This window comes from Crocuta crocuta, unplaced genomic scaffold (genome assembly GCF_008692635.1).
Source record: "Crocuta crocuta isolate KB4526 unplaced genomic scaffold, BGI_CrCroc_1.0 scaffold506, whole genome shotgun sequence".
NCBI classification, from domain to species: domain Eukaryota; kingdom Metazoa; phylum Chordata; class Mammalia; order Carnivora; family Hyaenidae; genus Crocuta; species Crocuta crocuta.
This window is the reverse complement of record NW_027528991.1, coordinates 2,201,226-2,227,013: the sequence shown is the minus strand read 5'-3', so window position 1 is coordinate 2,227,013 and position 25,788 is coordinate 2,201,226. Positions and strand designations below refer to the sequence as shown.

Below are 25,788 nucleotides of genomic sequence, written 5' to 3'. Positions count from 1 at the left end.
GACCGGGGCTCTGGTGACCCACACGATTCCCAGGCCCCTGGCCCCCTCCAGCCCTGCCCCTCCGCCTGGAGCCCTGCCGTGAGGGTCTTCACACACTTGGCATTATTCAGATAATTCCAAGGGAATAATTTAATTTAAAATGGAAATGCAATTACTTCCTGTTTCTAGAATACAGAGAGAATAATGCAATCACTAATTTCTCCTCAGTGTTATTTTCCCTTTTAATCATAAATTTGTAATGTGATTCTGATTACTTTTCAGAGATAATCTCTAGGAGAGGAAAATGCTTTTTTTTTTTTTTTTAGTTTTATTAGCTCATTTTCTCTATTCTAAGGTTCTCTGCTCAATTGTGTCTGTAACATAGGCAGATTGACACCTTCCCTCCTGCACACACGTGGATTCTTACATACAAAGATTTCCTTTGTGACCCCCCAACAGCCAGCACCTCTGTCGTTGGTAAGTCTGTTTTGGAAGCCGGCGCAGAGAGCTGTGTGACGTCACAATGGACGGACTGAACCCAGTACAGAAGTGACAGCCCGTGTTTACCCTGCATTTTCCATTCTCTGCCCCGGGGGCTCCAATTCAGCCACAGCCTCAGCTCTCAGAATAACCGTCTGAGGCCATTCTGCCATCATTTTGGAGAAGAGGAAACTGAGGCCCAGAGAGGTGAGGTGCCTTGTCTGAGGTCACACAGCAAGGACGTGGTGAAGCCAGGGTTATAACCTTGTTCTGAATAATTTCAAAACACATGCTCTTTTTAAAAAATTTTTAAAATTATGTTTATTTATTTGAGATAGAGAGAGAGACACACACACAGAGAACGTGAGCTGGGGAGGGGCAGAAAGACAGGGAGACACAGAACCCGAAGCAGCTCCAGGCTCTGAGCTGTCAGCACAGAGCCCGACGTGGGGCTCGAACCCATGAACCGTGAGATTATGACCTGAGCTGAAGTCGGACGCTGAACCGACTGAGCCCCCCAGGCGCCCCCAAAACCCACGCTCTTAACTCTTGCCTGCTGCTCCCCTCAGAGTAGATTAAGGAAGAAATGAAAGAGTTCTCGGCCTCTTTTGGCAAACAAACAACAATAATTCACTAACCGTCTTTATGTGGTTGTATTTTGCGGAGTCTCTCACAACGGACAGTACTTAAGAATGGACAAAGTGTCCTAGTGGTATGCATCCCCGAGCTGCCGGACGCCCTGACCCCTCTCCTAGAAAGGCCCAGGCTCTGGCGGGAAGGGCTGGGGGCTCTGTAGGAGAGGCTCTGCGTCAACACCCGCGGCGAAGCCCGAGTGCCCTTCCCTTCCCGGCCTCTCCCCCGATGGCACAGGCGGTCCGGCCTCCCGAGGAGTCCCGGCGGCCCTCCGCTCACCGCCAGCTCCAGAGCCAGAGAGACGCTCTCACGCGGCACAGCCTGGAGCTTTGGGGCGGCCTGAGGGCGTCGGGGCTGCGGGCATCGCCAGCCGGGGGGGCGTCCGAGGGGCCGTCTGCGCAGGAAGGAGGTCGGACACTCCGGTGCCAGGCGGCTTCTTTGCTTTACTTAGAAGTGGTGTCGCGGGAAAGGTGGCCGCTGGCGCTGGTGGTCACGCTCGCCCTCCGGGAGGCAGAGGCTCGCTGTCTGCTAATCCACTTCCGTGAGTGGCGACGGGCAGACCCGGGAGCCCGCGCCTGCCTGCTCCGCGGACGCATCGGTGACAGCTGGTAGGGCAGCAGCCTGCACGTCCCGGGGACCGCGACGGCCGGAGCCTGCGGCGAGCTTGGGAGGTGGGTCCCGGGGCTAAGCCCTCCCGTGTCGTGGGGCTGCTGGACCCCAGGGCCTGGGTGTACTTATTGTGTGGACGTTTAAGTTTATGGTTCACAGAGCTGGGATATTTCAGCTCTGACACAGTAACACACACACACACATATGCACACACGTGTGCAGTGCTGCTCCCAGGGTGCTGAGGTGATGCGTAAGGACGGCGCCCTCTCTGCAAAGCGCACTCCTGACTTAAAGAAAGCAGGACGGACGTGGGACCCCCACTTTAGGTCCCTGCAGGCACCTGTTCGAGGCACTCTTATGGGGACAGCGCATCAAACCGTCAGTGACACTCGTGAGCACGGGACTGAAGTGGAAGTGGGTGGCCGGGGGTCAGCGGCTCTGGAAACGGGACGGAAGGCTGTCCAGCCCCTCCTGGCTGCGTCCGGTCAGAGGGCCGAGCGGTGGGTACCTTGCGTTACCGCGTCCCGCCAGAAGGGCGGCGCTGTTTCCAGAGTTTGCTTGAGAGCAGGAAGCTTGAGAGCTTGCGTGTAAATCTTTGTAAATTGTGAGCGACAACACTAACAATAGGATCACGCTTTCTTCTTTCGGTAATACTGTTCAGTTGAAGACACATAATCCAAGGACATAAATGTGGGTGTTTATTTTGGTGCCTTTGGGAAGCTGGTGTATTTTGAAACAGTGAATGACCTTGAGAGTCGACCCCTGTTTGTGATGGGCCGTCTTCTGTGAGGATCTGGGAGGCTGTGGGGCGAAACCGGCCTGGGCCCCACCTTGCGGCCTCACTGCTTCCTGCCACACCGCACTTGCTGTTGACGGTTACATTTGAATTTATTTTCAAGTTACTGTAACTTCCAAGATGTGAACATTTCCCCCAAATCTTCTTTGTGATAAATTGCCTTTTAGGTGTCACAATGTGCTTTTGGGAAAATGTTACCTCTGTCTGCTGATGAAGAAATAATGCTGACGCCCGCAGGCCGCAGAAGTCACAGCTCCACTGCCACAGGACAAGGACAGTCCTCTACACACGGCCCTTCTTCCCAGGTGACCCTCGTGTTTATGACCTTCAGAAGGAAGCAGAGGTCCAGCACCAAACTCCTGTATCCCACCAGCATCTCACTGGGAAATCCTGGCTCCCTGAACGAGCAGAGTCCTTACTAACTTGAGGGTCCTCTCCTTGTGAATGCAGGGATCCAGTCCTTGCAAACTCAGAGATCCATTCCTACAAACTCACGGATCCAGTCCTTGCACACTGAGGGATCCAGTCCTTGCACGCTGAGGGATCCGAGTCTCTACAGACTCAGGAATCCAGTCCCTACAGACTCAGGGATCCAGTCCTTGCACACTGAGGGATCCAGCCCAGCAGGTGGCCTCCTAAGCCTGGCTGGGAGCTGGGCACAGGCAAGGGCTGGCATCCAGGGCTGTGTGCTTTCCTTCCACTCCAGCAGCCCAAGGCAGGGACTTTACGCAGCTACATCTGTCATGTCCTTTGGCTTTCAAGCCATGGTGTTTCTTGGGGTCACTGCTGTGGCTGTCACACTGCTTTCCACCTGGCTTTGTTCTGGGGCCTTGGGACGGGGTGTTCTTGGATCTCCAGTGCATTTCCTTGTTTGGGGGAGCCCCTCCTCAGAATGTTTAGGCAGCCAGAGTGCTGGTGACCAGCCCAGCTCTGTGCCTTCCTCACGCTTGGGAGCCCCTCTGTGTCCTCAGCTGGCCTTGGGGAACAGGGTTAATTTGGACCGAGAAGTCCCCCATGCTGGACCAGCCGGTCCAGGGGTCCCGGAAGGATGGACGGTGCTGGCGAGGGAGGGATGAGAGAGGCCCCGAGATTCTTTCTGGTCACCAGGCAGCATCTCTGCACTGACTGAGACTTGGCTTTATTTATGGTTAAGTGTTTGGGGGACGGCACAGAAGTGGCATTTGCCTTAGACAATGATTTCTGATGACAAATTTCCTTGATATGTAAAAATTTCCCAGAACATAGATTTGTAGAAGACTCGTGCATAACCTTTATCAATAGTGATTGATGTAGGTGATTTAGATGCTTATCCTATGGGGAAGGAAGGTATCTTTAATATTCAAATACAAACAAGGCAATGTTTTTAGCAAAGCAAAGGCAAAAGTTAGTTCTTTGTGAGCAGGGGTCAATAGCCTGTTTGCTTAAGGGGAAGTATGAAGAAAAACAGGTTTTTCAGGAAGCGCAATGTTTGCTCCCATGATCACAAAGGAAGAAGTTCCTACAGTAAGTTCCTTCACAAGGTGCAATCAGCATATTAGTGCCAGAATAAGGGGACAAGTCGCTTCTGATACCAATTAACAAGGTGCCTTGGGGGTCGGTGCACAAGCAGAAACAATTGAGTGGGGGTGGATATTGGTCGTCATCTGACGGCAGGAGGCCTTGCAAACCTGCCTTAACCTCACACGGAGTTTTATCGACTAGTGAGTTCAGAGTGGCTCCCGAGAAGGCCCCCAACTCAAGACGACCTCACGTCCTGACACTCTTTTCCAACGTGAGTGTCGAGCAGACGGCATCGCACCCCCGGAGGGACGGTCCGCTGACCCAGGCTCTCACTGCGAGCAGGGCAAACATCTTTTGGATCATGTGGGCAGACAGAATCTGAAGTCCCAGGTGACTCTCTGGTGCCCTTTGAGATGCAGCCGTGTCCTCTGTCCCCATACTGACCTGAATTAGTGACATGTTTGCAGTATAATTCCTTCATGAAGGAATGCACAAGTGAATGCATTCTTGGCTTAGCCTCAAAACCATCCATTTTTGAATAGCACAAATGGTAGAAAATATTATTATCCATTGTTAAATTCAGTTTTGAGCTACTTATTTTGCTGGGATGGCCAGGCTTTTCCATAGGATCAATCATAACTTTCTGGAATCCCACAAGAGCATGGGCTATGGCACAACAAACAAAGAACACCTATAGGCTTCCCGTGCAGGATGTAAGAACAGAGTTATAATGATCCAGCCCCTGTGATAGCCAACATGATGTGTTTACAGTTCTTCTGGGTAATATGGTTGTTACTGTGAAAGTACCCCTGCATTTATTTGCAGCCAGTAGGTATGAAGACAGAAAGAACCAAGTCAAGGAAAGCAATGTCATGTGAAAATGGAGATAAAACTCCTTCCAGAAGTCTCCAAGACAGAAGGGCCATGCCTCCCACGTCCGGGACGCCCACTGCGGAGACCCCAACCTCGTCCGTGGATGGAAAGGTAACACTTAGAAGACAGTGCTAATTTATACCGGCTATATTTAAAATTTAGATTTCAGTAACATTCCACTTAGATCTAACAAGAATACTCAATTTATATTTAAAACGGTTACATTTTTTAAAAAGCTTTTAATGTTTTATTTAGTTTTGAGAGAGCGGGAGAGACAGCATGAGTGGGGGACGGGCAGAGAGAGAGGGAGACCCAGAATCTGAAACAGGCTCCGGGCTCCGAGCTGTCAGCACAGAGCCGGACGTGGGGCTCAAACCCACAACTGTGAGATCATGACCTGAGCCCCCCAGGGGCCCCCACAATGGTTACATTTATTTACAGTAATTGTACAGTCATAGACTGAAAACTGAGATCTCTTCAGTTAGTCTTAGTGCTAGAGAGGTAACTGGGTGACTGGACTGTCATGGCCCCGCTGTGCTGGGGACGTTTCTGCGTTTTAACAGTGACTCACCTGGTGGCGCGGGCAGGGCTTCTGGTGCAGGCCTGGGGCGCGGCGGGCGGAAACGGCCTCTCGGCAGCNTCGCCTCCCCCGCTCCCCTTCTCAGGCCCCCACCTGGCCAAGCGCCCCACGTCTTCACCGCTGCGAGCCAGGGTCCGTCCGTGGGCGTGAGGCTGACGCTTCCCGCTCCCCGGCCCGGCCGCGGAGCCCCCCCGTGGGGAACGGCCTTCCTCGGTGGCGGCCAGGCCTGTCCCCTGCAGGGGCCCCCCGACCCCTCACTGAGGCCTCCAACACCCTCACGTCCCCCCTGCCTCGCGCTTTGAGCCGCGTTCGCACATGATAGAATCCCTCCTGCCGCCTGGGCCGCCACCTCCGAGGATTGTCCCAGGTGGCGGTCGGTCCCTTCCTGGGGACGCTGTCCCCGACTGCGCGAGGCGGGCGGTGCTCCCCCACGGCCCCTGCTGCCCAGCAAACCCGCTGTCGCCGGAGGACGTTCTTCTCTTCCTGTGTTCGCCTCGGGTTCGTGTCTGGGCCAGAGGCGGCTTGAAGGCAGAGTCTTCCCACCTTCATCTCCCGAACCGAACCCTTGAAAAAGACTGACATCCAGCAAACACTTACTGACTACAGCCACCAAATAGTGCCCGTTTCTACGAGCTCAAACGTCACTTGTTGACTGAGCCTACATCTGTGTGACTGACCCCCGACTTGTAAAGTGACCTCGTGAAAAAAGAGAATGTGCTCACTGTCCGCTTAAATGGGACCCAGAAACCGTGTTACGATAATACTGTTTCTAAGATGTGTCTACACTGTCCTTTCAAACCCGGTTTCTTCGCTTTTTCAGCCTTACACTGCTCACTGCCGTGCAATAGTCCCGAGGCCGGGTTTCTCACCCCCCAGCGGCCTGGGGGACCCGCCCGTTCCCCGCCGAGCAACGCGGAGCTGCAGGTGGGTGCGGGTGAGGCCGCACCAGCCCCCAGGGCTGAGGCTGTCACACCCGCCCAGCTCCTGGTGGGGACAGAAAACTAACCTGCTTCCAAATGCCCCTACTTGCTAGGGACCGTCAGCCTTTCCAATGAACAGCAACATTTTCCTCCCTAGATTTTGAAGTTGGTTGCATTTAGCACATAGTCAGTACAAGACTGATATTTTTACATCACTTAAGAACTCCCAAATCCAACTTTTATGTCACGTTTATTTATACTTTTTAATTAAAATTAATAGAATCAAAGGAAAATATAGCAAAAATAGTTTTAAGCCCTAGTTAGCAGTCTACTTACTATTCAACAACAAATGTCAATGAAATGAAACCATTTTCTCCACGGGAGGAAATTTGGGATGTGAACTTATTCATGATGTAAAAGTAGGGGACCGGTGGGAAAATAGGAAAACGCGGGTCCCGTTGATCCCCCGTCGTCCCCAGGAAAGTCCGCATTCTGTTTCACCCTTTCCAACACCAGAGGTGAGGCGTAAGTGGTGACATTTCCCTCTGGGCTTTGTTTTACGTGAGTTGGGCTGTTCTGGCGACGGAGGGCACCCTCGCGTCCATGCCTCAGATCGCACGTGCACGAGCTGGGGCCCTTTCCCTATCAGTGTGTTACTTCCTTCCGNGGGCTGTTCTGGCGACGGAGGGCACCCTCGCGTCCATGCCTCAGATCGCACGTGCACGAGCTGGGGGCGCTTTCCCTATCAGTGCGTTACTTCCTTCCTCGCACTGCCGTCCCCCGAGCATCGGACCCGGGTCACAGACAGGGAGCTGGAGAGAGAAACCGTCACAGAAGCACACAACGCGGCCCAAGGTCCGTCCATTGCCCGGGTGCACGGGCCCCCCGAGCAGGGGTGCGCAGACCGTGGGTTTCACAGGGCCCTCGTGGGACCAGGATCTTCTCTTTCCGCAGAATCTTCCCGTAGAACCAGGAGCTTCCCACGTGGGCCCCAGGATAACACAGGAGGAGAAGGAGGAAGGAAGGCGGTGCCCAGGTGGCTGGGGAGGCCACCGCAGACGTCCCTGTTCCCTAAGCTTCCGTGTCACCGGCACTGGTGCTTGCAGAGCGCCCCGGGGGCTCCGACCCGCAGGCCAGGCCAGCATCCCCCCGAGGGGACAATTCCAGCCTCCCTGGCGGCCAGCTTATTTCCAGGAAATAAAGCCACACACTTTCCAACAGGAAAAATACGTTTAGTTTTTTAATTTTTATTTTGTTTACTTACTTATCTTGAGAGAGAGAGTGGGCAAGGGCGGGGCAGAGAGAGAGAGAGAGAGAGAGAGAGGGAGACACAGAGAATCCCAAGCAGACTCCACATGTCAGTGTAGAGCCCCACACGGGGCTCGAACTCACCAACTGTGAGATCATGACCTGAGCCAACCTCAAGAGTCAGATGCTTAACTGACTGAGCCACCCAGGCGACCCAGGAAAAATATTTTTTAAACCTCCGTTGCCTCCTCCTCCCTCAGGTCTGTCTCGGCCTCCACAGTACAACTCCTGAGGAGGCCTTCCGGGCATGAGGGTGCATCCACGGGGCTCCTGGTGGTTTGGGGAGGCCGATTAGAAGGTGTGTGCAGCCCGAGCGCCTGGTGTCCCACACGCATCCGGGGAGCCCAGCAGCGGCACTCGGGCCAGCCACGGGCCAGCCACGGGCCAGCCACGGGCCAGCGTCTGGCTCAACAGCCCTCATTCGGTCCGCTCGCGCCGGCCTGCTGAGCCCTCCTCGTTCCCATGTTAACTCTGGTCTGTCTGAAGGTGGATCTGCGCTCCTAGAAGCGGATAAAATGTTCCAGTAAACGAACAACAGGGGATGCAACTTGCAGGGACAACTTGAACTCAATGACACGTGTTTTTCTAACTGGAGTTGTTACACAGGGTTTTCAGGGAGGAAAAAAACCATGCAATTTAAATACCTTATCTCACCATCTCAGCAGGTGGGTCTGTGGGAAGGAAGTGATGCTCCTTAAGTATTTCTTGAATAAGGATGTGGATGAGTCAATCACTCAATCTTAGGACACCTCAAAGGCTGTGGCACAGGAAGAGACAGCTGGCTTTCCCCACCTCGAAGCATCATGCACCGCTTGGTCCCCTTGTGGCCCCAGGCACCCCGTTCTCCCCATCAGCCACCCCCCCATCTCTCTTGCCTTGCGCCTGTCCCTTGTGTGGCCTGCAGCCGAAACGCTGAAATCCCTTCCTTGCTTATTTGCTCGTTTCTTTCTTTTTGTAACATAAACCAAAAATTACGGCTGATTTTCCTATTTTTCTTATGTGGAACATTTAAAACATGACCCGTGTTTTTCATTTCTGAAAAGTAATAGTTTCTTCAAACCTCATCAGAGATTTTGCTGTTGATTAAGCGATTAATCTTGTAAGACTGAATTGAACACAACCTCGCTTCACTTATCTGGGTGGTTTGGGGCCTGGAAGAGCCAGGTCTTTGCTCAAACTTCCAACTGGCAGCGGCTACGTCGCCAGCCGGTGGTGGACACCATCGAGCTTTGCTCCATGGGTCTCCCAAGTGGCTCTCAGAAGCCACACACCCGCTTTTGGTTCCCCGTGTCTTTCCTCAGTGGAATTAACTCCTGTATTCCTGTGGCCAAGAGCCGCCAGGTCACAATGCAACTAATGATGAACATTTTACCATTTGGGTTTTTCATGTGTGCCGATATTAACTCCTCAGGTCTTGAGATTCCTTCTGTCAGTTTTCCCCCTTCTGTTAATAACTACATGAATAATATTTTCAAAATTTGTAGTTCAGCATGATGCTTCTGAAGTTACACGTATTTGTTAACTGACGTCGTGAACCTTTGGGTCAAAGGGGAGTGGCATATGGATCAAGATGAAGGGACCGAAAAGAAAGAAATATGTACAAACGGTGATTTCTACACAGTAATGACTGCAGTTTACATGGCCGAGGATTCCCAAATTCACCAAAGGCAGCGACCGTGGATATCTGGGCTGACAAGTAATAACTTGATAGTGTAGGTGAATTTGCATGACATGAGCTCAAGGAAAACAGACATCTGAGGGCGAATCATAACATTGGTTATTCACAACGAGATCCGGGGATGGGGGGAGGTTTGGGGGCTGAGCGATTGCTGGTGGAGACGCAGCACGTGGTGTCGACAGGGCCGGGCCCGCAATAGACGCCTTGTGATTTTGAATGAGAGAGTGATGAAACCCTGACACTCACAGTTTCGGTAATTTTTCGTGTTGGAACTTTTATGCTTCCTGAAGGTGGCCCAGGAGCTTGGCAAAGGCCGTGAAGCCATCGCCGGCAAGGACAAGAGCCCCAGCAAGAAGGCCACCATCCCGCGGTTCTTAAATGGAGACATGAAGAAGAGCCTACCTGATGGCAGAGGGGTGTGTACAGCCCGCAAACGTGCCTTTTTTATTTTAAATCAGGACCAGTCCAATCGTTAGGAAAGTTTTTGTACATCTGCATCCTCCTTCCCCCACGGGCTCCAGGATGAGGGCTGGGGAAGGGCCCTGGGTCAGTCGGGCTGTTTGGTTGCTAGATGCACCTGGGCGGTGAGGGTCTTAATCGACGGAGCCCTGGATCCCCATGTTACAGCGAGAGCCAGCACCAGCACCCTGCAGGCTGTGAAGTCTCGCTCGACCGGGTGGAGACCGTAAGCCTCGCTGAGCCCCCGTAAGGGGAGACGAACACTGGGACAGAACTCAAAAGGAGGGGTGGAGACTAGTGGACACAACACGCCATCCAACGCCTCATCTCAGTGTTGTCTAGGGACACAACAGTGAACACCCAGTCAGTGTGCACTAATTACAGAAGGAGCCTTAGCATCACGACTGGGTTAGTCAGGAGCTCGGTCCCAGAGTGAGCTAAGGGTCGGACGGAAGGGGATGCTGTTCTCATTCCCCGTGCAGCCCAGTGGGATGAGCACCCGCCTCCCCGCGGCCACCCCTGGTACTGGAGAAGCAGGGAGCATCGGCCAGAGCGACCTGGGACTTGGCCAGCTGCCAGCGACCATGTGTATGAACAGGGACAAATTACGCTCATCAAGCCTCAGTTTCTGCATCTAATGAACCAGAAAATGCCTATTTTATAGGTTAGCGACTCTCAGCTGGGGTGCTTTTGCCCCCGCACCCCCCACCCCAGAACATTTGCAGTATCCGGAGACACTTCAGATGGCTGTGGTGCAGGGGTGCTATTGGCATCTAGTGGGTAGAGGCCAGGGTGTGTAGGACAGCCCCCCCCATAACAGAGAACTTCGGGGCCCAAACTGGCAATTATGCTGAGGCTGAGAAACCCGTGACAGGTTATTATAGGGACTAGGTTTATAGCACACGGATACTGTTTGGTACGTATGAAGCACTCATAACTGACAGTGGTTGACTCTACAGTTGTAACTGGCAAAGGTGAAGGTGAGTGGGAGCTGAAGGCAGACAGGGGTCCCCCTGATACTGGGGAGCCCTGATGGGCTGGCGGCCCCGGGGCAAGGTGCACGTCTGTGCGGTGGTAGGGTACTTACAGGCAAGGCCGCCAGAGAGGCAGTTATCCGGGTAATTCAGGGTTTAATTTGATTCTGAAAACTTGGTTACTTTGCAGAGAATCCTTGTAAATCAGGCCCGGAGCTAAGGTCAGGTCTGTAGCAGGCTGATAACCGTCCTTTAGTACCGAACCATTATCAAGTTGTATTCTGTACACACTGGACTCTTGTCTTTAAAAAAGTCTTTCTTCGAATAATCAACCTCATTGTTTTTTGTTTTGTTTTTACCAAGCGTTGGGATGAAAATTCAGAGGTTCGGGGCCCTTGGAGCTCTGAATGACCACAGAGCTCATCTCTGGTTTTCGTTTTTGGTTTACTGGTTTTAATTAGAGACATCTGTTCACTGCTCCGTAATTTTACCCCAGCCAAAGGCCGCTGGCCATCGCGAGGGCGATGGCAGAATTCTGGTGTAGGAGCCCTGGCCTCACTGTCATCTGTCCTTTCTTTGGCCCCAAGTAACCCCAAAACCCAAAAATTCATGAGCACTTAGCTCTACCTTAAGAATTTTGGGGGTAACAAAAGGAAAGGCCCTCCATGCTGGCCCTTGGCCTGGTCCCCGGGCAGCCGCAGCGGCTGGCGGGGGCGTGCCTCGGCAGGGCATCTGCTGAGCGGTGGGGCCGTGCTCTTCTCCACCGCCGTCTCTGGTCTCGAGGGGAGACTGGGCCCTGGGCCCAGGCTTGCACTGACGGCCGCTCTAATGACGGAGAAATATGCACTCCCCACGGCGTCTCACATTTGGACAAATTCGGCTCACAGGAAGGAAGCCCTCTGATCTCAGTGGCGCGGTGCTTGCAATGATTCCACTCCATTAGACACATCCCGCAGATTCTCTCTGCCTCCTTTGTTGACAGGCAGGTGGTGCTGTCCTCGTAGGTGACGGGCCCAGATCCCCAAAGCTGGAGCTGAGTGAAGTTTCTACCTTCCAAGTTCTCACTTTGAAAATGCACATAGACATTGAACAGGTTTCGTTTCTGTACCCTTCCTGTGTGTACCTTTCCCTCCCCACCGTGTGGCCCGGGCTTACTCCGCTCCGCCAAGAGGAACAACCCTGCCCTCCTTCGTCACGGTCGCCTTCCCCAACTGCTCTTACCCACTGGCCCTCTCCACTTGGTTGGAAACCAAAGGAAAGACCTTGACTTAAAACTTCACAAGGAGGCGGCCAGTTCCAGAGGGGAGCTCCGTGGACATCTGCTCGTCCGTGCCATCTCCAGCTGCTGGCAGATGTTGGTCAGAACTGGGTGGCTCATGGTCGCAGGGCTCATGGCTCTAGCTCACCATGCTCATCATGGAATCTTGGGGCTACAGGTCCCCCAAGGCTGTGAGGCCGGGCAGGCTTTGGGTTTCAGAGCCCGCCCAGGTGAAGGTCAGGGCTACCCCACAGTCAGTGACCTCCCAGACCTTTCCCATGGACAGGGCAGGTCCCCACCCACAGAAAGTACTTCACTGGGTCCAATCCAGGTTCAAAATGACATACATCACAGACGGCATCCTGACACGGGTATTTCTGGTGCTGACAGGTGTACCGTCATGCAGGCGCTCAGATAACACGCACAACCTATCCCGATGGTCTGGAAGTCGTACAGTTTCCCAGCAAGCAGACGGGTAAGTGACGTCACCACAAACCCGTGTGGTTAAATGCCCGCTGAGTGCGTGCGATGGTGGGTACTTTACATGGAAACATTAGGTGTAGCAGACGCTGGAGGCTTTGATACAAATTCTCCATGGCAGCAACCGTCCAGATAACTCAGGGCTTAGATTCCTTCATAAAAAACCAAGTATGCATTCGTTCCTGACCCTGGTCAAATAGCTCGGAACCGCTGCTGCGGCGTGGGGCTGAAAATGCACCGCACGTCTAAGGAAACGCCGTCTGGACTTGGTTGCCAGGTTTGCATGATCGCTTTCTGCACTGGAGGCTAAATACCACAAGGAAAGTGCCACGAGTGTAGGCCACTTAGCTTTACAGTGTCTTTCTCTCAACAGCCGCCAAACTCTTTCTTAGGATCTAGAATGTGATGCTCTGGTTAAAATCTGAGGTTTCATCTCCTACGAGTTTAATTTTTATCTCTCATCATGCAGAGTCCCTGTGTTTTCACATTAATGATGTGGGTGCCCCGTGAGAGCCTGCTCGCTAAGTGGGGCAGCTAGTTTGCAAATCTCCTATTAGATGACACTCTGTTGTAGACCTTCCTCACCGTTCCCATCAGCATCCTCCCCCGCCAGGATCTGAACGTGAATCTCGCCTCTGGAGTACATTCTGAGAGAGCGCGCAGTAGGTCAGATTCCCGTGTCCTCTGCCTGCTGCGATCACCAACCGTTGTCCATGTGAGAGAGGAGGTGTTCTGTCTTCTGGGGTTTCCCCACCTTGGTTGAAACAAACAGAGCCCTGATCCTGGGCTGAGTTTTGTGGTTTTCCAGAAGACTGTGCACTTGGGATGGCCCACCTCAGTGAGCAGGTCACCTCCTGATGACGGGCTGAGTGTGGCCCAGGGCTGCGGTGGGCAGGAGGGCAGCTCGAGGTCTCCTCACCAAGGCTGGCCCCCTGCAAGCCTTCTCGGCTATGGGAGGTGCCAAGGTGGACCCCACAAAGGCTGGGGTTAGGTCAGAAAATCAGACGTTTTCACAGGTTATTTTCCTGAGATGTGGCTGACGTGACACGGCCACTTGGCTGGGTGCCTGCCTCTGAAAACCCACTCACCGGCTGCTCATCTGTGGGTGTGATCAGCACCAAGGATGCTTGCCATGCAGAAGGCCATGGGTTTTTTAATTTGGGATTAAATTAAAATGTTGGGATCAGTAAATGGAGTCATTTAGTTTAACTACACAGTGGTTATAGTTTCTATACAAGTATTATATATAAAGTAGGCAGAAAGAATGTTCTAGAAAATGAGTATTTTTGAACTGGATTCCACTCCTTGGTTTTCATTTTCTATTTCTTTTAATGTTTATTTTGAGAGAGAGAGAGAGAGCATGAGTGAGAGAGGGGAAGAGAAAGAATCCCAAACAGTTTCTGCACTATCAGAACTGTGAGATCAAGACCTGAGCCGAAATGAAGACTTGAATGCTCAACTGATTGAGCCCCTTAGGTGCCCCTTCTTCTATTTTAAGGAGTCTAATCAAAATTGTGATTAGACAAAGCAAAATGCCTTAATGCCAGAATGTACATATAAGGTGTCACTGTTCTCTCCATGGGAGCGACCTCGGTGGGAGGTGTGTGTGTGTAGTTAACCCAACAGGGGCCCCGTTGAGTAGGAGGTCACATCAGAGCGATGCTGACCTGGGGCCCGCCTACGATCCTCACTGAGTGACCCCGGGCAGGCTGACTTCTTTGCTGATATCACAACATCGGTATCACGTGGGGGGGCACCAACCCACTGACTGTGGGACCCACAGGCCAGCGGGAGGCAAGTGCCGAGAATGGTGGCCGACATCACACTGGTCCAGGATGCCCGGAGCGCCCTTGGTGGTGCCGCAGCCATGACAGCACGCCCTGTTAGAGCTGACAATGCGGGAGGCGCTGCGTGCCTGGTGTCCTTCCCTTGTCCCCTAGATCGTGACTTTAACGGCTTGGGGTTGGGGTGCTCTGGCTTCGGAAACCATGAGATTTCCCAAACTGTTGTCAGAACACTCGCCAGCAACACCAGTAGTGACGACAGCAGTGTTCTGTGACCCTGAAAACAGATTTGGAAAATGCTGGATTATCTTTGTACTCTATTGCACAATGGAGCTCTTTGGAAGGGACGGGTGAAAGCGTGTTCCGTGTCTCATCAGTGTAGGTCAGCACAGAACGCTGTTTCCGCGGACTAAGTGTTACTGTATTCCTTCTTTTTGGGAAATTATGTAGGATCTGAATAACTAGGCAGTTTTGTTGCTGATTTTTTACTTAGGTCTTTAAAAACAAAGGGCTTACGTGGACATCCATCCAATCTCCACCATGGAATGTGATTATATACATATGACACTGACCTTGTATCAACACTGGCTCTGGGAATTGTGTCTGATGCTAATTTCTAGGCCCTCCTCACAGAGGTGTGGGTGACAATGTTTGGTGCTCATTGTGGCCAAGACCGCAAGTCTTTGGGCCACTCTTGTCCCTGCCTGAGTTAATCCTGAGCCACTTCCGGGGCCCCACGCTACTCCTGCCCTATGCTCCCCTCCACCAGAGCCCCTCCCTGCGACTAGGTCTTCACCCCAAGGGCTAACCCTTACTTCCAGCCTCTGAAGTGGCTGAGGGGTTACATTTTAAATGAGTTATATATATATGCAAAGATTTATGTTTATTTATTTTTGAGAGAGAGAGTGCAGGGGAGGGTCAGAGAGAGACACAGAATCTGAAGCAGGCTCCAAGCTCCAAGCTATCAGCCCAGACCCCATTGTGAGGCTCGAACTCACGATCTGCAAGATCACGACCAGAGCCAAAGTCAGACGCTCAACCCACTGAGCCACCCAGGTGCCCCTAAATGAGTTATTATATTAATTATAATGCCAAGGAGATCTGCTCACTCCAGTATGTGAAAACCCCTTGCAGCTAATTTCCCGTGAACTCTGGGATGGCCTCTGCCTTTGTGTCTCAGCTTTGTCTCTGCTCTCAGCCCCTGACGTTCTCTGCCTGACCATCCGCATTTGTGAGAAATGCTCTGCCCTTTGGGCTTCGTATTTTTGTGTTGTTTCCTGCCTGGCGTCTATCAGCAGGAATGGTTAAATCTGGCTTCTTTGCACAGGAAAACTATCACTTCCTGATCTGGGGCCAACTTGGAGGAGGATCCCACGCTGGGCTGGAGACTAGGCAGCATTGCTAAATACCCTCCCTGACGCCTGCAAATAGTTTCGAAATTGTTCGGTCCAACTGGCAAGTCCGGAGAGAGGGTGACATTCTAAAAACGCCCTCAGCAGAGGCCACGGCAAGGGTCCAGTCTGTGGACAGCCACCAGCCGTCTCTGTTGAACGATCAGGTTCCTTGTCTCAGGTGTGGGATGTGGGTTGTTTAATTCCAGAGGCTCAAGTTTGCTTTCATGACTAAACCACACACGTGTTTCATCGGCTCTGATGCTTCAGTTTTGTTGTTCTTTGTGATGGGCTCTAGATGGGTTCGTTCTGTCCTCTGCTTTTCAAACCAACCACGCTGAAATTTTACAAAACCCAAGACTTCCCCACGTAGTGTGTGTGTGTGTGTGTGCGCGCGCGCACGCGTGCGCGTGTGGTCCCATCTTCCCAAGCCTGTAACCCGAAGAATCGAAATGACCTTCAGTGTCAGCCGTCTGGTATGACCTGCGTTCACACCGGGTCCACTTCCCTCACATCCAGCTAGTTGCCCTTTCTCTGCAGGAAATGTGGTGAATCTGCCCAGGTTGGGTGTGTCAAGTGCAACCCGCGCTGCCCGCGGATCCCCAGCTGCGCCAGGGAAACCTCCCGGGGCCAAAGGAGCGCCGTGTTTTGTGTTTCATAGGGGAGGTGCGAGAACGGGCTCCCAGGCACGACAGAAACGACCGCACGGTTACGTCCTGTTTGCGTGACAGCAGAAACTGATCCCAGGGTGATCCTTTCCTTTCTGTTTAGGTTGTGTTGATTTAACTCCCTCACACCACAGGTGCCCGCATCACATTCAGGAAACACGGCCTGCGCGGTTCCTGCTTCTTGTCAGCTTCAGGGTCTTCAGTGTCCTGATTCTGTGTGGGCTGCGGAGACAGGCGCGGGCTCGCCGCGGGGCGTTGCGGGCTGTACCTGTCCATCAGCGCAAATGGTGTGTTGTTCTCTTTCTTTTTTTTTTAAATGTTTATTTATTTTTGAGAGAGAGAGACAGAGAGAGCAAGCAGAGGAGGCGCAGAGAGAAAGGGAGAGACAGAATCTGAAGCAGGTTCCAGTCTTTGAGCTGTCAGCACCGAGCCCAGTGCAGGGCTCGAACCCATGGACTGTGAGATTATGACCTGAGCCTAAGCTGGATGCTTAACCGACTGAGTCCCCCAGGCACCCCTGTGTGTTGTTATGTTTCTTTATGTTTGCTCTAAATTTAAAAATTATGTTTATTTATTATTTATTTATTTGAGAGAGAGAGACAGCATGAACAGGGGAGGGTCAGAGAAAGAGGGAGGGAGAGAGAGAGAGGGAGAAATCCAAGGAGGTTCCCTGCTCTCAGCGCAGAGCCTGATGTGAGACTCAAATACATGACCTGTGAGATCATAACCTGAGCCAAAATCAAGAGCTGGATGCTTAACCAACTGAGTCACCCAGGTGCCCCCAACAATTACGGTTTATTTCTTTTTTTTTTAACTNGGTGCCCCCTCTGCCCCCCCCACCTCGGCCCTACTCTAGTATGACCTCATCCTAACTTACTTTGTCTGCAAAGACGCTATTTCCACCTGAGGTCACATTCGGAGGTACTGAGGGTTCGGACATCAATACAGGAAGTTTAGGAGGACAAAATTCAACCCATAACATATCCCTACGATTTCTTTCCATTTATTCCTCTTGGAATACATGGCGTAGCTTACCCTCATGGGTTTATCCTTTTTCATCTGTGCTACAAGTCTCCTAGCCCTTGCCTTTGATAACATGGCCATTCCTCTGCCTTCTCGTTTCTTCTGCTGGAACTCCAGACCCATGTCTTTCTAGATCTACTTCTCTGTCTCCTTGACCATTCCCACTGCAGAGGCCAAGGCCTTGCCCATCCCCATCCCCACCCTTTCTAGGCTCATCTTAATCTGCTTGTTTCTCTTTTTGTTTATTTCGGGAGGTGGTCCCTGGACCTTTTGTATTTCCCCATTTTCCATCCCTGAGGTCTACGGTTAGGGGGTGAGGGTCCCTTGAAGTGTCTAGCTAATGCAACTGCATCCCTGATGATATAATAGCAAGAAGAGCTCCGAGCTACGTGGTGCTCATGTTGGGGCAGCTGTTCTAAGTGCTTTCCATCTGCATGTTTACCCTTCCGAGAATCCGGCAAGCTAAGGGGCCTCACTGTCCCCATCTTAGAGATGAGGAGGCTCAGACAAGCGAGCTCAAGGTCGGTCCACACTCTGGGACCATCTGGCTCCAGCCCCCGGGGGCGGGGGGGGGAAGCTGCTGGTCCTCGGGCTGCCAGGACTCTTGCACAATCTTGTTTGCCCTTGAGCACTGTGTGGATGCTCTCAGGACCCTGCCTCCCCTGTGGCTGTAGCCCCTCCCTCCTTCTGATGCTTCATCCTCGACCAGTTTTACGGAGGTCTTTGTGTTAAGTATGTATTTCAAATAACTGATTTCTGGCTTTGTTGATGCTTTGAACTATAGCTTTGTTTCTTCTCTTTCACAGATTTAAGACTTTATATTTATGTTTTATGGTTGACTTTACTCTCTTTTTTAACTTCTTAAGGCAGAGATAAGTGCTCATGAATTTTTGATCTTTATTCCCTAATATAAACATTTGAGCCTATAAATTCCCTCTAAGGGCCTTTTTGGTTTTAATTTTCCACTTTTGTTAGCATTTATTCTTCTAATGCAGTTCTAAGTGTTTCTTACTTTTTACTGTACTTTGTTTTTGTTTTTGTGTTCATGAGTTATGTTTGACAGTGCTTTGAAATAATCTCCAAATGGATGGTGGGCTTTAGTTTTCTTACTGCTATCCATTTTAATTTAGCTAAGTTGTATCAAACCACAGCTCGTTTTCTTACCTTTTCTTTGAGCTCTTTTTCATAAGCAAAAGCTTCATGGCCTGCAGTGGAGTCATTCTCCCCCGAAATGTTCCATAGGTGCTTGAGAACGTTGTGTACGGTGCATAAATGCATAAATGCCTTCAGATGAAGGCTTTTAGCTTTTTCAAATGTTTTGTTCTTTTACTGGTTTTAAAATCAGCTTGAGTTATTAAGTAGTGAGAGAAGTGTGCTGAAAATGTATTGCTCTGACTGTGGATTTATCCAAATCTGTTTGTGAGTTTTCTTTCTGGTGAGCTGGGTTCTGCTTTGATGGTTCAGCAATGATCCTTCCCTTTGGGTCTGGTCAACGCGGTGGGCCCACGTGGGGCCCTCTCGCGGTTAGCATTTGCCTGGTGTGCCTTTCTCTGTTCTTTATCTTTCGCTTTTTTCTAAATCTGGGGGGTAAGGTGTGTCCTCATTAGCAACATGCAATGAAACACACATAATCTGGAGAGGATTGTCTTTAACCAGAGGGTTTACTTCTCAAGACAAGAACTGGTCCGCAGGCTCGCTGTGCTCCCCAAGGAGCCAGGACCATGGTCTGCCTTTCATTCCCTCCTGCGCGCTCCTACCGCTATTTTATTTAAAAAAAAATTTTAATGTTTATTTATTTTTGAGAGAGAGAAAGAGAGAGACAGAGACAGAGTGCAAGTGGGGGAGGGGCAGAGAGAGAGGGAGACAGAATCTGAAGCAGCTCCAGGCTCTGAGCTGTCAGCACAGAGCCCGACGCGGGGCTCGAACCCACGAACCGTGAGATCGTGACCTGAGCTGAAGTCGAACACATAACCGACTGAGTCCCCCAGGCGCCCCTCCCTGGCTTTTTATCCCCAGATGTGTTATGATTATCACTGTCCATTTAGGCAGTTGAGGTTTGCTTTAGAGTTTTTCACATTTATATACATTTCTTGGCTGGCTCTTCTCTAGGGCGTCATTCGGTGCAGCTTCCTTCCAGTGCCTTCTGCAAGTGGAACCCCGTTGTGCTTCTTCCGGAAACTGCCCTTTATCTCACATCTGCTCACGAACGGTCGTTAGTCTTGATAGAGAATTCTGCACCGTTTGCTCCGTAGATCTTACGTGCCTCCCCTGGGCCAGGCGCTGCTTGCCCGCCGCGCGTGGGACGGTGGCCAGATGTGTAAGATGTCCTCATTTCATGACGTTTTACTGGGGGCGGGGGGCAGACAACAAAAAGGTGGAAATAAGTAAATAAAAATCAACACTCACTAAAGGCTGTAGAGAAAAGTAAAAAAGGTGGACAGTGGAGAAGGGGATACACAGGGAGAGGACGCTGTTATTCTGCACCTTGCTGTTATTTCCTATTCTCTATCTGTAGGGTGATCCAGGAGGCCCTCCCTGAGGAGGTGATACATGAGAAGCAGAGAGCTCTATGCATACCAGGTGAAAGCATTCTAGAGAGAGCAGAGCAAGTGAAATGTCTGAGGAAACTCAATCAGGGAGGCCAGCATGGCAAGGGTGGCGTTAGAGCAGCGTCGGGGGTGTGGTCACAGTGTGTGGAGACCCTGGTGAGAACCTGGACTTTCATGCGGAGAGAAATCACTAGAGAATTTTGAGCAAAAGGAGAAAGATAAATTTTTCTCAGCATGTGGAAGATTCCATCTCCTGTAGCGTCCTACCTAATTTCTTCCCTTGAAGGTGATTTACTTCCTGCTCGCTGCTCTTAGGAAACGTTGTGTCTCCTGGTGCCTTATGAGAGGTCTGGTCGCAGGTGTGCCTGCACTCAGCGTGTTGGGGACGGCCAGCCCCTCTGCCTGAACGACTCCCGTCCTCCGTGAGCGGGGCCGCTGACTTAGCAGGAGGCCCCATTAAATCTGAGTTTCAGAAAAGCAACGAATGATTGGTGTAAGTATGTGGGCACACTTATTCCAGAAATCATTAGTGCTTATCTGAAACTCAGATTTAAAGGGGTGCCGTCCATCTTATCCGGAAGCCCCGTTATAGGTTCGCGGAAGTTCTCAGCTCCCGTCCTCACTGGCACGACCCTCCCCCACCGTTCCTCTCCCTCCAGTTACGAGTGTGTGGGCCCACCCCCTCCTACATTCCTTCGCTCACCACACTGCATCTTTCTCGTCTCTGTTACACTCTGGGTAATTTCTTTAAAATCATCTCCCAGCTCATCAATTATCTCTTTAGCTGAATATTACATGCAACTTAATGCACCTTTTGGCTTTAATTTTTTAATCTTATTTATTTATTTTGAGAAAGAGTGCGTACGAACAGGGGAGAGTCAGAGAGAGAGAAAGTGAAGCCCACACAGGCTTTGCGCCGTCAGCACAGAGCCCGACTCGGGCTCCCTGAGCGTGAGATCATGACCTGAGCTGAAATCAAGAGTTGGATGCTTCCCTGGCTGAGCCCCCCAGGGGCCCTAGTTTTAGCTTTAATTTGAAAGATTTTATTTTTCACTTCATTTTGGTCTTTTTCAAAATAACCTACTCTCTCCCTCTCTCTCTCTCCTTTGTTTTTGCTAATATCACTTCTCTCTTGTTTTCAATTTCTTCCTTTAATTCTTAAACCACTCTGTGTGCTTTTACTTTCTGGTCCGTTTCTGGTCCCCACTCGCTGGTGGCACGGCAGCCCCCTGGCTGGGGTGGCGGTCCCCGGGCAGGGCCGGCCTGGGGCTGACAACCCAGAAGCTCCGCGCCTGCTTCCACCAGAGGCTCGGGGGCTCCTCTAGGTTGTTTTCCAGCCTGGGGGTGACCGGACTCCATAGATTCTTCAGGAAGCTCAGAAGAGGGCAGTTTCCCTGGTGCACTCCCTGTGCCCAGGGTGGACGTTTCCTGGCTCATCCTCAGGCCCAGGGAGTGACCCCTGAGCGTGTCGTCTGCAAGCAGGGGTGAGGCTCCGTTTGTCAGAGAGCCACCAGGAGCCGGGAGACTGCACGCTCAGGCTTCCCTTCCACCTGCTTCTGCTTGGCCTTTTCCTGGCGCGTCGGAGCTCAGTTACATGGGTTTCCCGTGTCATTTTATTTAGCATCACTAGATACTTGGCAGTGGGCATGTCTTCAGAGCGTCTGACCTGCCGGGTGCTGAGAGAGTCAAGGGCATGGTTAAACAGATCCTTGTCAACGGCCCAGGAGCCCCTGAGCAGGAACACACACGTCCCCCTTGAGGTCCTTTCCAGCCTGCGCTCACGTGTATCTCGCTGGGTCTTTACCGTCACAAGCTGTCCTTTGGGCTCTGATTCGTAGGTAAGCAGGGAGGTGGACACGTGAGCAATCGCTGTCGTCAGCAAGTTATGAGAATGAGACATGACACCTGCTAGTCACACGTGCCGCCTCGGGTGACAGGAAGGTTAATCCAGGTGTCCTGAAAGAGAAAGGACAGGTCGACCTGTATTTCATTTCTGTCCTGAGGCCTTTTAAACTCTCCGCGTCTCGGCTGCTCCGTGCAGATGTCTCCAACACACCACTTCGTTCTCTCTCGCAGGGATTCTAGGTCCTATTACTGTCCTTGGAGGCACGTCCCGTAACCATGACCGGCGTTTCGGGGGCAGAGTCAAGGCCTCATTTTCCAGTCCTGCCATTTTGTAGAACTCGTGTTCTATGCACGCGTTCCTGTAAGTTCATACAAATCAGCAGACTTGTGCACTGAGTATGCACCGGGAGGTCCGTGAATTCAGCGGTGCTCAAAAGTCTTGTTCCAAGGAGCCCCCGATTTCTTCTGGGTGTCCGTCAATTACCACATAAAAACAAACTTTTACATTGGGACGCCTGGGGGGCTCGGTCGGTTAAGCGTCCGACTTCAGCTCAGGTCATGATCTCACGGTTCGTGGGTTCGAGCCCTGCGTTGGGCTCTGTGCTGACAGCTCGGAGCCTGGAGCTGCTTCGGATTCTGTGTCTCCCTCTCTCTCTCTGCCCCTTCCCTGCTTGCACTCTGTCTCTCCTTCTCTTAAAAATAAATAAATGTTAAAAAAAACTTTTACAGTTCTTGTGTTAAAAACCATTTTAATGGGCAGAAATTTTCTTCAGTTGTCAGATTTGTCACCACGTTTATTTTTCTCATGCTGCCTCTTGTCTGCCAGCAACTGCCAACACTTAACCAAACAAAAAGAAGCAAATGAGTATTTTAAAAAGGCAAATAGAAACTGATTAGTTGAATTTTATTTAACATCTTTTGTTCTCAAACACATGCAAATAGCGATTTACACCTTGTGTGTGCAATATAACCCTGCCTTTGTTCTGACAATAACGGTAAATATGACCGTGTTTCAGCGTGCTGCGCACTGAGCCTTGTGGCTTCTAAGGGTCCTGTCCCTCTCTCTTTTTTTAGAGAGAGAGAGAGCACGTGATCAGGGAAGAGGGGCAGAGGAAGAGAGAGAGAATCTTGAGCTGACTCCACACACGGTGCTGAGCCTGACTCAGAGCTTGATCCCACAGCCCCGGGATCATGACCTGAGCCAAAATCAAGAGTCAGATGCTTAACTGACTGAGCCACCCAGGCGCCCCTCTTTTTTTGGCTCCATGTCCAAAGTGGGGCTTGAACTCAAGATCCTGAGATCAAGAGTTGCACGCTCCACCTACTGAGCCAGCCAGGTGGCCCTGAGTGTTCTGTCTCTTGCTCAAGGCTGAAAGTCAGTGTTGTCCGTGGGGCTACCATGGAGGGTGTCCAGGGTCTTTACCACATTACCGGGTCTGACACCTCAAGTCACTGTGAAAAACCAGAGTGAAGGTTAACAACAGTAAAGGTCAAAGGCATTCAGAAGCTCAAGGTCACCTGCTCTGGGATTGATGATGACTTTCCACCTTGAAGGAGCCAGAGAACATACGGAAGGAAAGGAAAATTGTAGCGAGGGAGATAATTTGAGCAGAGTCGGGAGAATGCAAATTTCGTGTTCAAATGGGACCAAAGCAGATCAATCTGCCTGGAGTAAGATATTCAAATATAAATAAGAAATGATAGAGCAGGATATAAAAACCAAGTCTTGAATACTAATCCTTTATGGCATGGGTTGCGGTAAAATACGTCTGAGCAGCTGAGAGCCGCAGCAGGGAGATTAGGAAGAGGCATTGTTCAAACATGTATTCCACAGAAAAATACCACCGTGATGGCTCAAAGGAAGTTGTGTTTCCGGATGGGACTGTGAAACGTCTGCGTGATGGATGGGAAGAGACTGTGTTTCCTGATGGCACAGCCGTCAGTGTGGAAAGGTCAGTATCATGACAGGTGTGTATAGTCAATAATTTCTTCAGATTCATTAAATTTTTTTTGTAGAAGTCTAAGTATTTGTGTAAGTGTAATAATAGAAAATAATGTCGCTGACCCTGAGGTTTTGTCTGTGACCTTGATCTGGGTCCCTGTATAGAGAACATGAATGGAAACACTGGTTTTTGTTCTCTTCCCTGACTTTGGGCATCTTGAGTTGCAACCTAAAAACGCTTGGGGTCTTCCAGGAACGCCCCGTCCAGAAGCCCGAGTCGATAGCAGGCCGACTCTGAGACACACAAAGTGCTCCGAGGGCACGCTCCTCCCTGACGCCCAGGGTGCGGAGGGTAAAACCCGGGGCCATTCGCCCCCGGCCAGCTGCCCATGGCCAGCCGCCCGTGGCCGGGCGTCATGGTAGTCTCTTCCCAGCTGTCTTCACACAGCAGTCTCGTGGGTCTGGGTCACTTTTCTTGAATGATTATCCATCTGCCCCCTCACTCCCCTGAAGTCCCCGCCCCGCAAGGTAAAACCTCAGTTCAGGACCTACAACTATGTGAGCAGGGCCCCCCCGCCTGTCATTCTCCTGAGCACCTGCTCTCAGCCCGACCAAGTTCAAGAGGATGCCTTGAACCCTCTGTGCGCGCGCGCGCGCACACACACACACACACACACACACACACACATCCCGCCTTGCTCTGGCCTCTCACGCTCTCCGCCCTCACTCACTAAGGTCTGGAATGAGGATTCCAGACCGCGCTCTTGCCACGCAGCCCCGACAAGCTGCACGGGGAGCTCCGGCCACTGCACGGCCAGCTTACCAGGCTGCTCTTCCCCGTCAGGAACGGCGACAGAACCATTGTGCTCAGCAACGGGCAGAGGGAGATTCAAACGTCCTGCTTCAAGAGGAGGGAGTACCCCGATGGTACCGCCAAGACTGTGTATTGCACGGGCTACCGGGAGACCCAGTACGCGTCCGGGAAGGTGACGCTCAGATATGAGCCTGGAAACATGGTCCTAGGCAGAAGAAGGGGGCCGTCCCTCAGCACCCGACGTTGGGTGTGACTTCCCAATTACAGGGTTTTGTTTGTTTGTTTGTTTTGCTAAAACAGACATAAAAAGCTGATAGTATATTCACTGCCACAGATGATGGAGAACACGTACAGCTTTAGGGCAACCCAAGCCACCCAGAGATTCTGAAGGAAGAGACCCCCTTGTCCCCAGGCTTCCTGGTCAGGACAAGTGGTTAGAACAATACCAGTTGGAGAACAGGGGGCTCCTGAAAGAACGAGCTCCCGGACCCCAAGCAAGACCACCCCTCTCTGCTCATCACAAGAGCTGAGTCTGCCCTGTGACAGGCCAGGCAGGACAGAGATAAAGCCGGGGGCTCAGCGCGCAGCCCCGCTGGGCCCCATGATTAGCGGAGAGTGGCTCCTCTTCCTCTGCAGGTGGTTTTGACTTGCTCCTGCCCGGGGCTTTCCCTTGCTCCGGAATTACAGGAGCTCAGCCTGACCCTCCATGACCTCCAACACCCATGACCTTGCCGGGTCAGGTAGGAAGGCAGGTCCAGTCACTACAAAGTGGGCCCACGGGGAGCCTGACCCAGGGCAGCACAATGTCGGGCTCGGGCCCGTCACTGCCCACACAGCAAGTCACCTCCTGGGACTTAGGGCCTTTTAATCTCAAAGTCAAAACAATGAGCAATTATTTGTTTATTGTGTGTTTTGTAGGCTGCCCTGAAAACAAGCAAGACATTGTCAGTCAGCTGGTTTTTATATTAATGTGGAGAGTTCCCCCGGTCACAGGGAAGGAATACCTTCTTAAAAAATCTTCTCACAAGATGTGGGTTTATGTACATGGTTTCAATACGTACTTGTGTTTTTATTTGATCGACGTGAAAGATCATAGTTTAGGACCTGTAATTATTTTAATCCTAAAGTCTAATACTCTGATTTCTCTTCAGATCGTATATATCTTTCGCCTTTCACTAAAGTCTATTGTCCTTGCATAACTGAGGTCCTCAGTATTTTGGTAATGCTGTTTAAAGTGACCCAGGG

The 25,788-nt window shown here is 51.5% G+C and overlaps 1 protein-coding gene across 3 annotated transcripts; it reads left to right on the top strand.

Annotated features, from left to right (window-relative positions):
• Positions 1–536: 536 nt before the first annotated feature.
• On the top strand, positions 537–25,591 carry LOC144226060 (centrosomal P4.1-associated protein-like). 3 transcript variants are annotated; one of them, XM_077757372.1, is made up of 8 exons: positions 537–666; positions 2,665–2,802; positions 4,823–4,981; positions 9,647–9,772; positions 12,438–12,522; positions 23,622–23,739; positions 24,574–24,699; positions 25,462–25,591. In XM_077757372.1, the coding sequence occupies exons 2-8, from the start codon at positions 2,689–2,691 to the stop codon at positions 25,469–25,471; spliced, it is 738 nt and encodes a 245-aa protein (XP_077613498.1). In that variant the 5' UTR covers positions 537–666; positions 2,665–2,688; the 3' UTR covers positions 25,472–25,591. The 3 variants fall into 3 exon arrangements, with proteins under 3 accessions (XP_077613498.1, XP_077613497.1, XP_077613496.1); XM_077757371.1 differs by having other exon boundaries at positions 24,574–24,715; XM_077757370.1 differs by lacking the exon at positions 25,462–25,591 and having other exon boundaries at positions 24,574–25,452.
• The last annotated feature ends 197 nt before the right edge of the window (positions 25,592–25,788 follow it).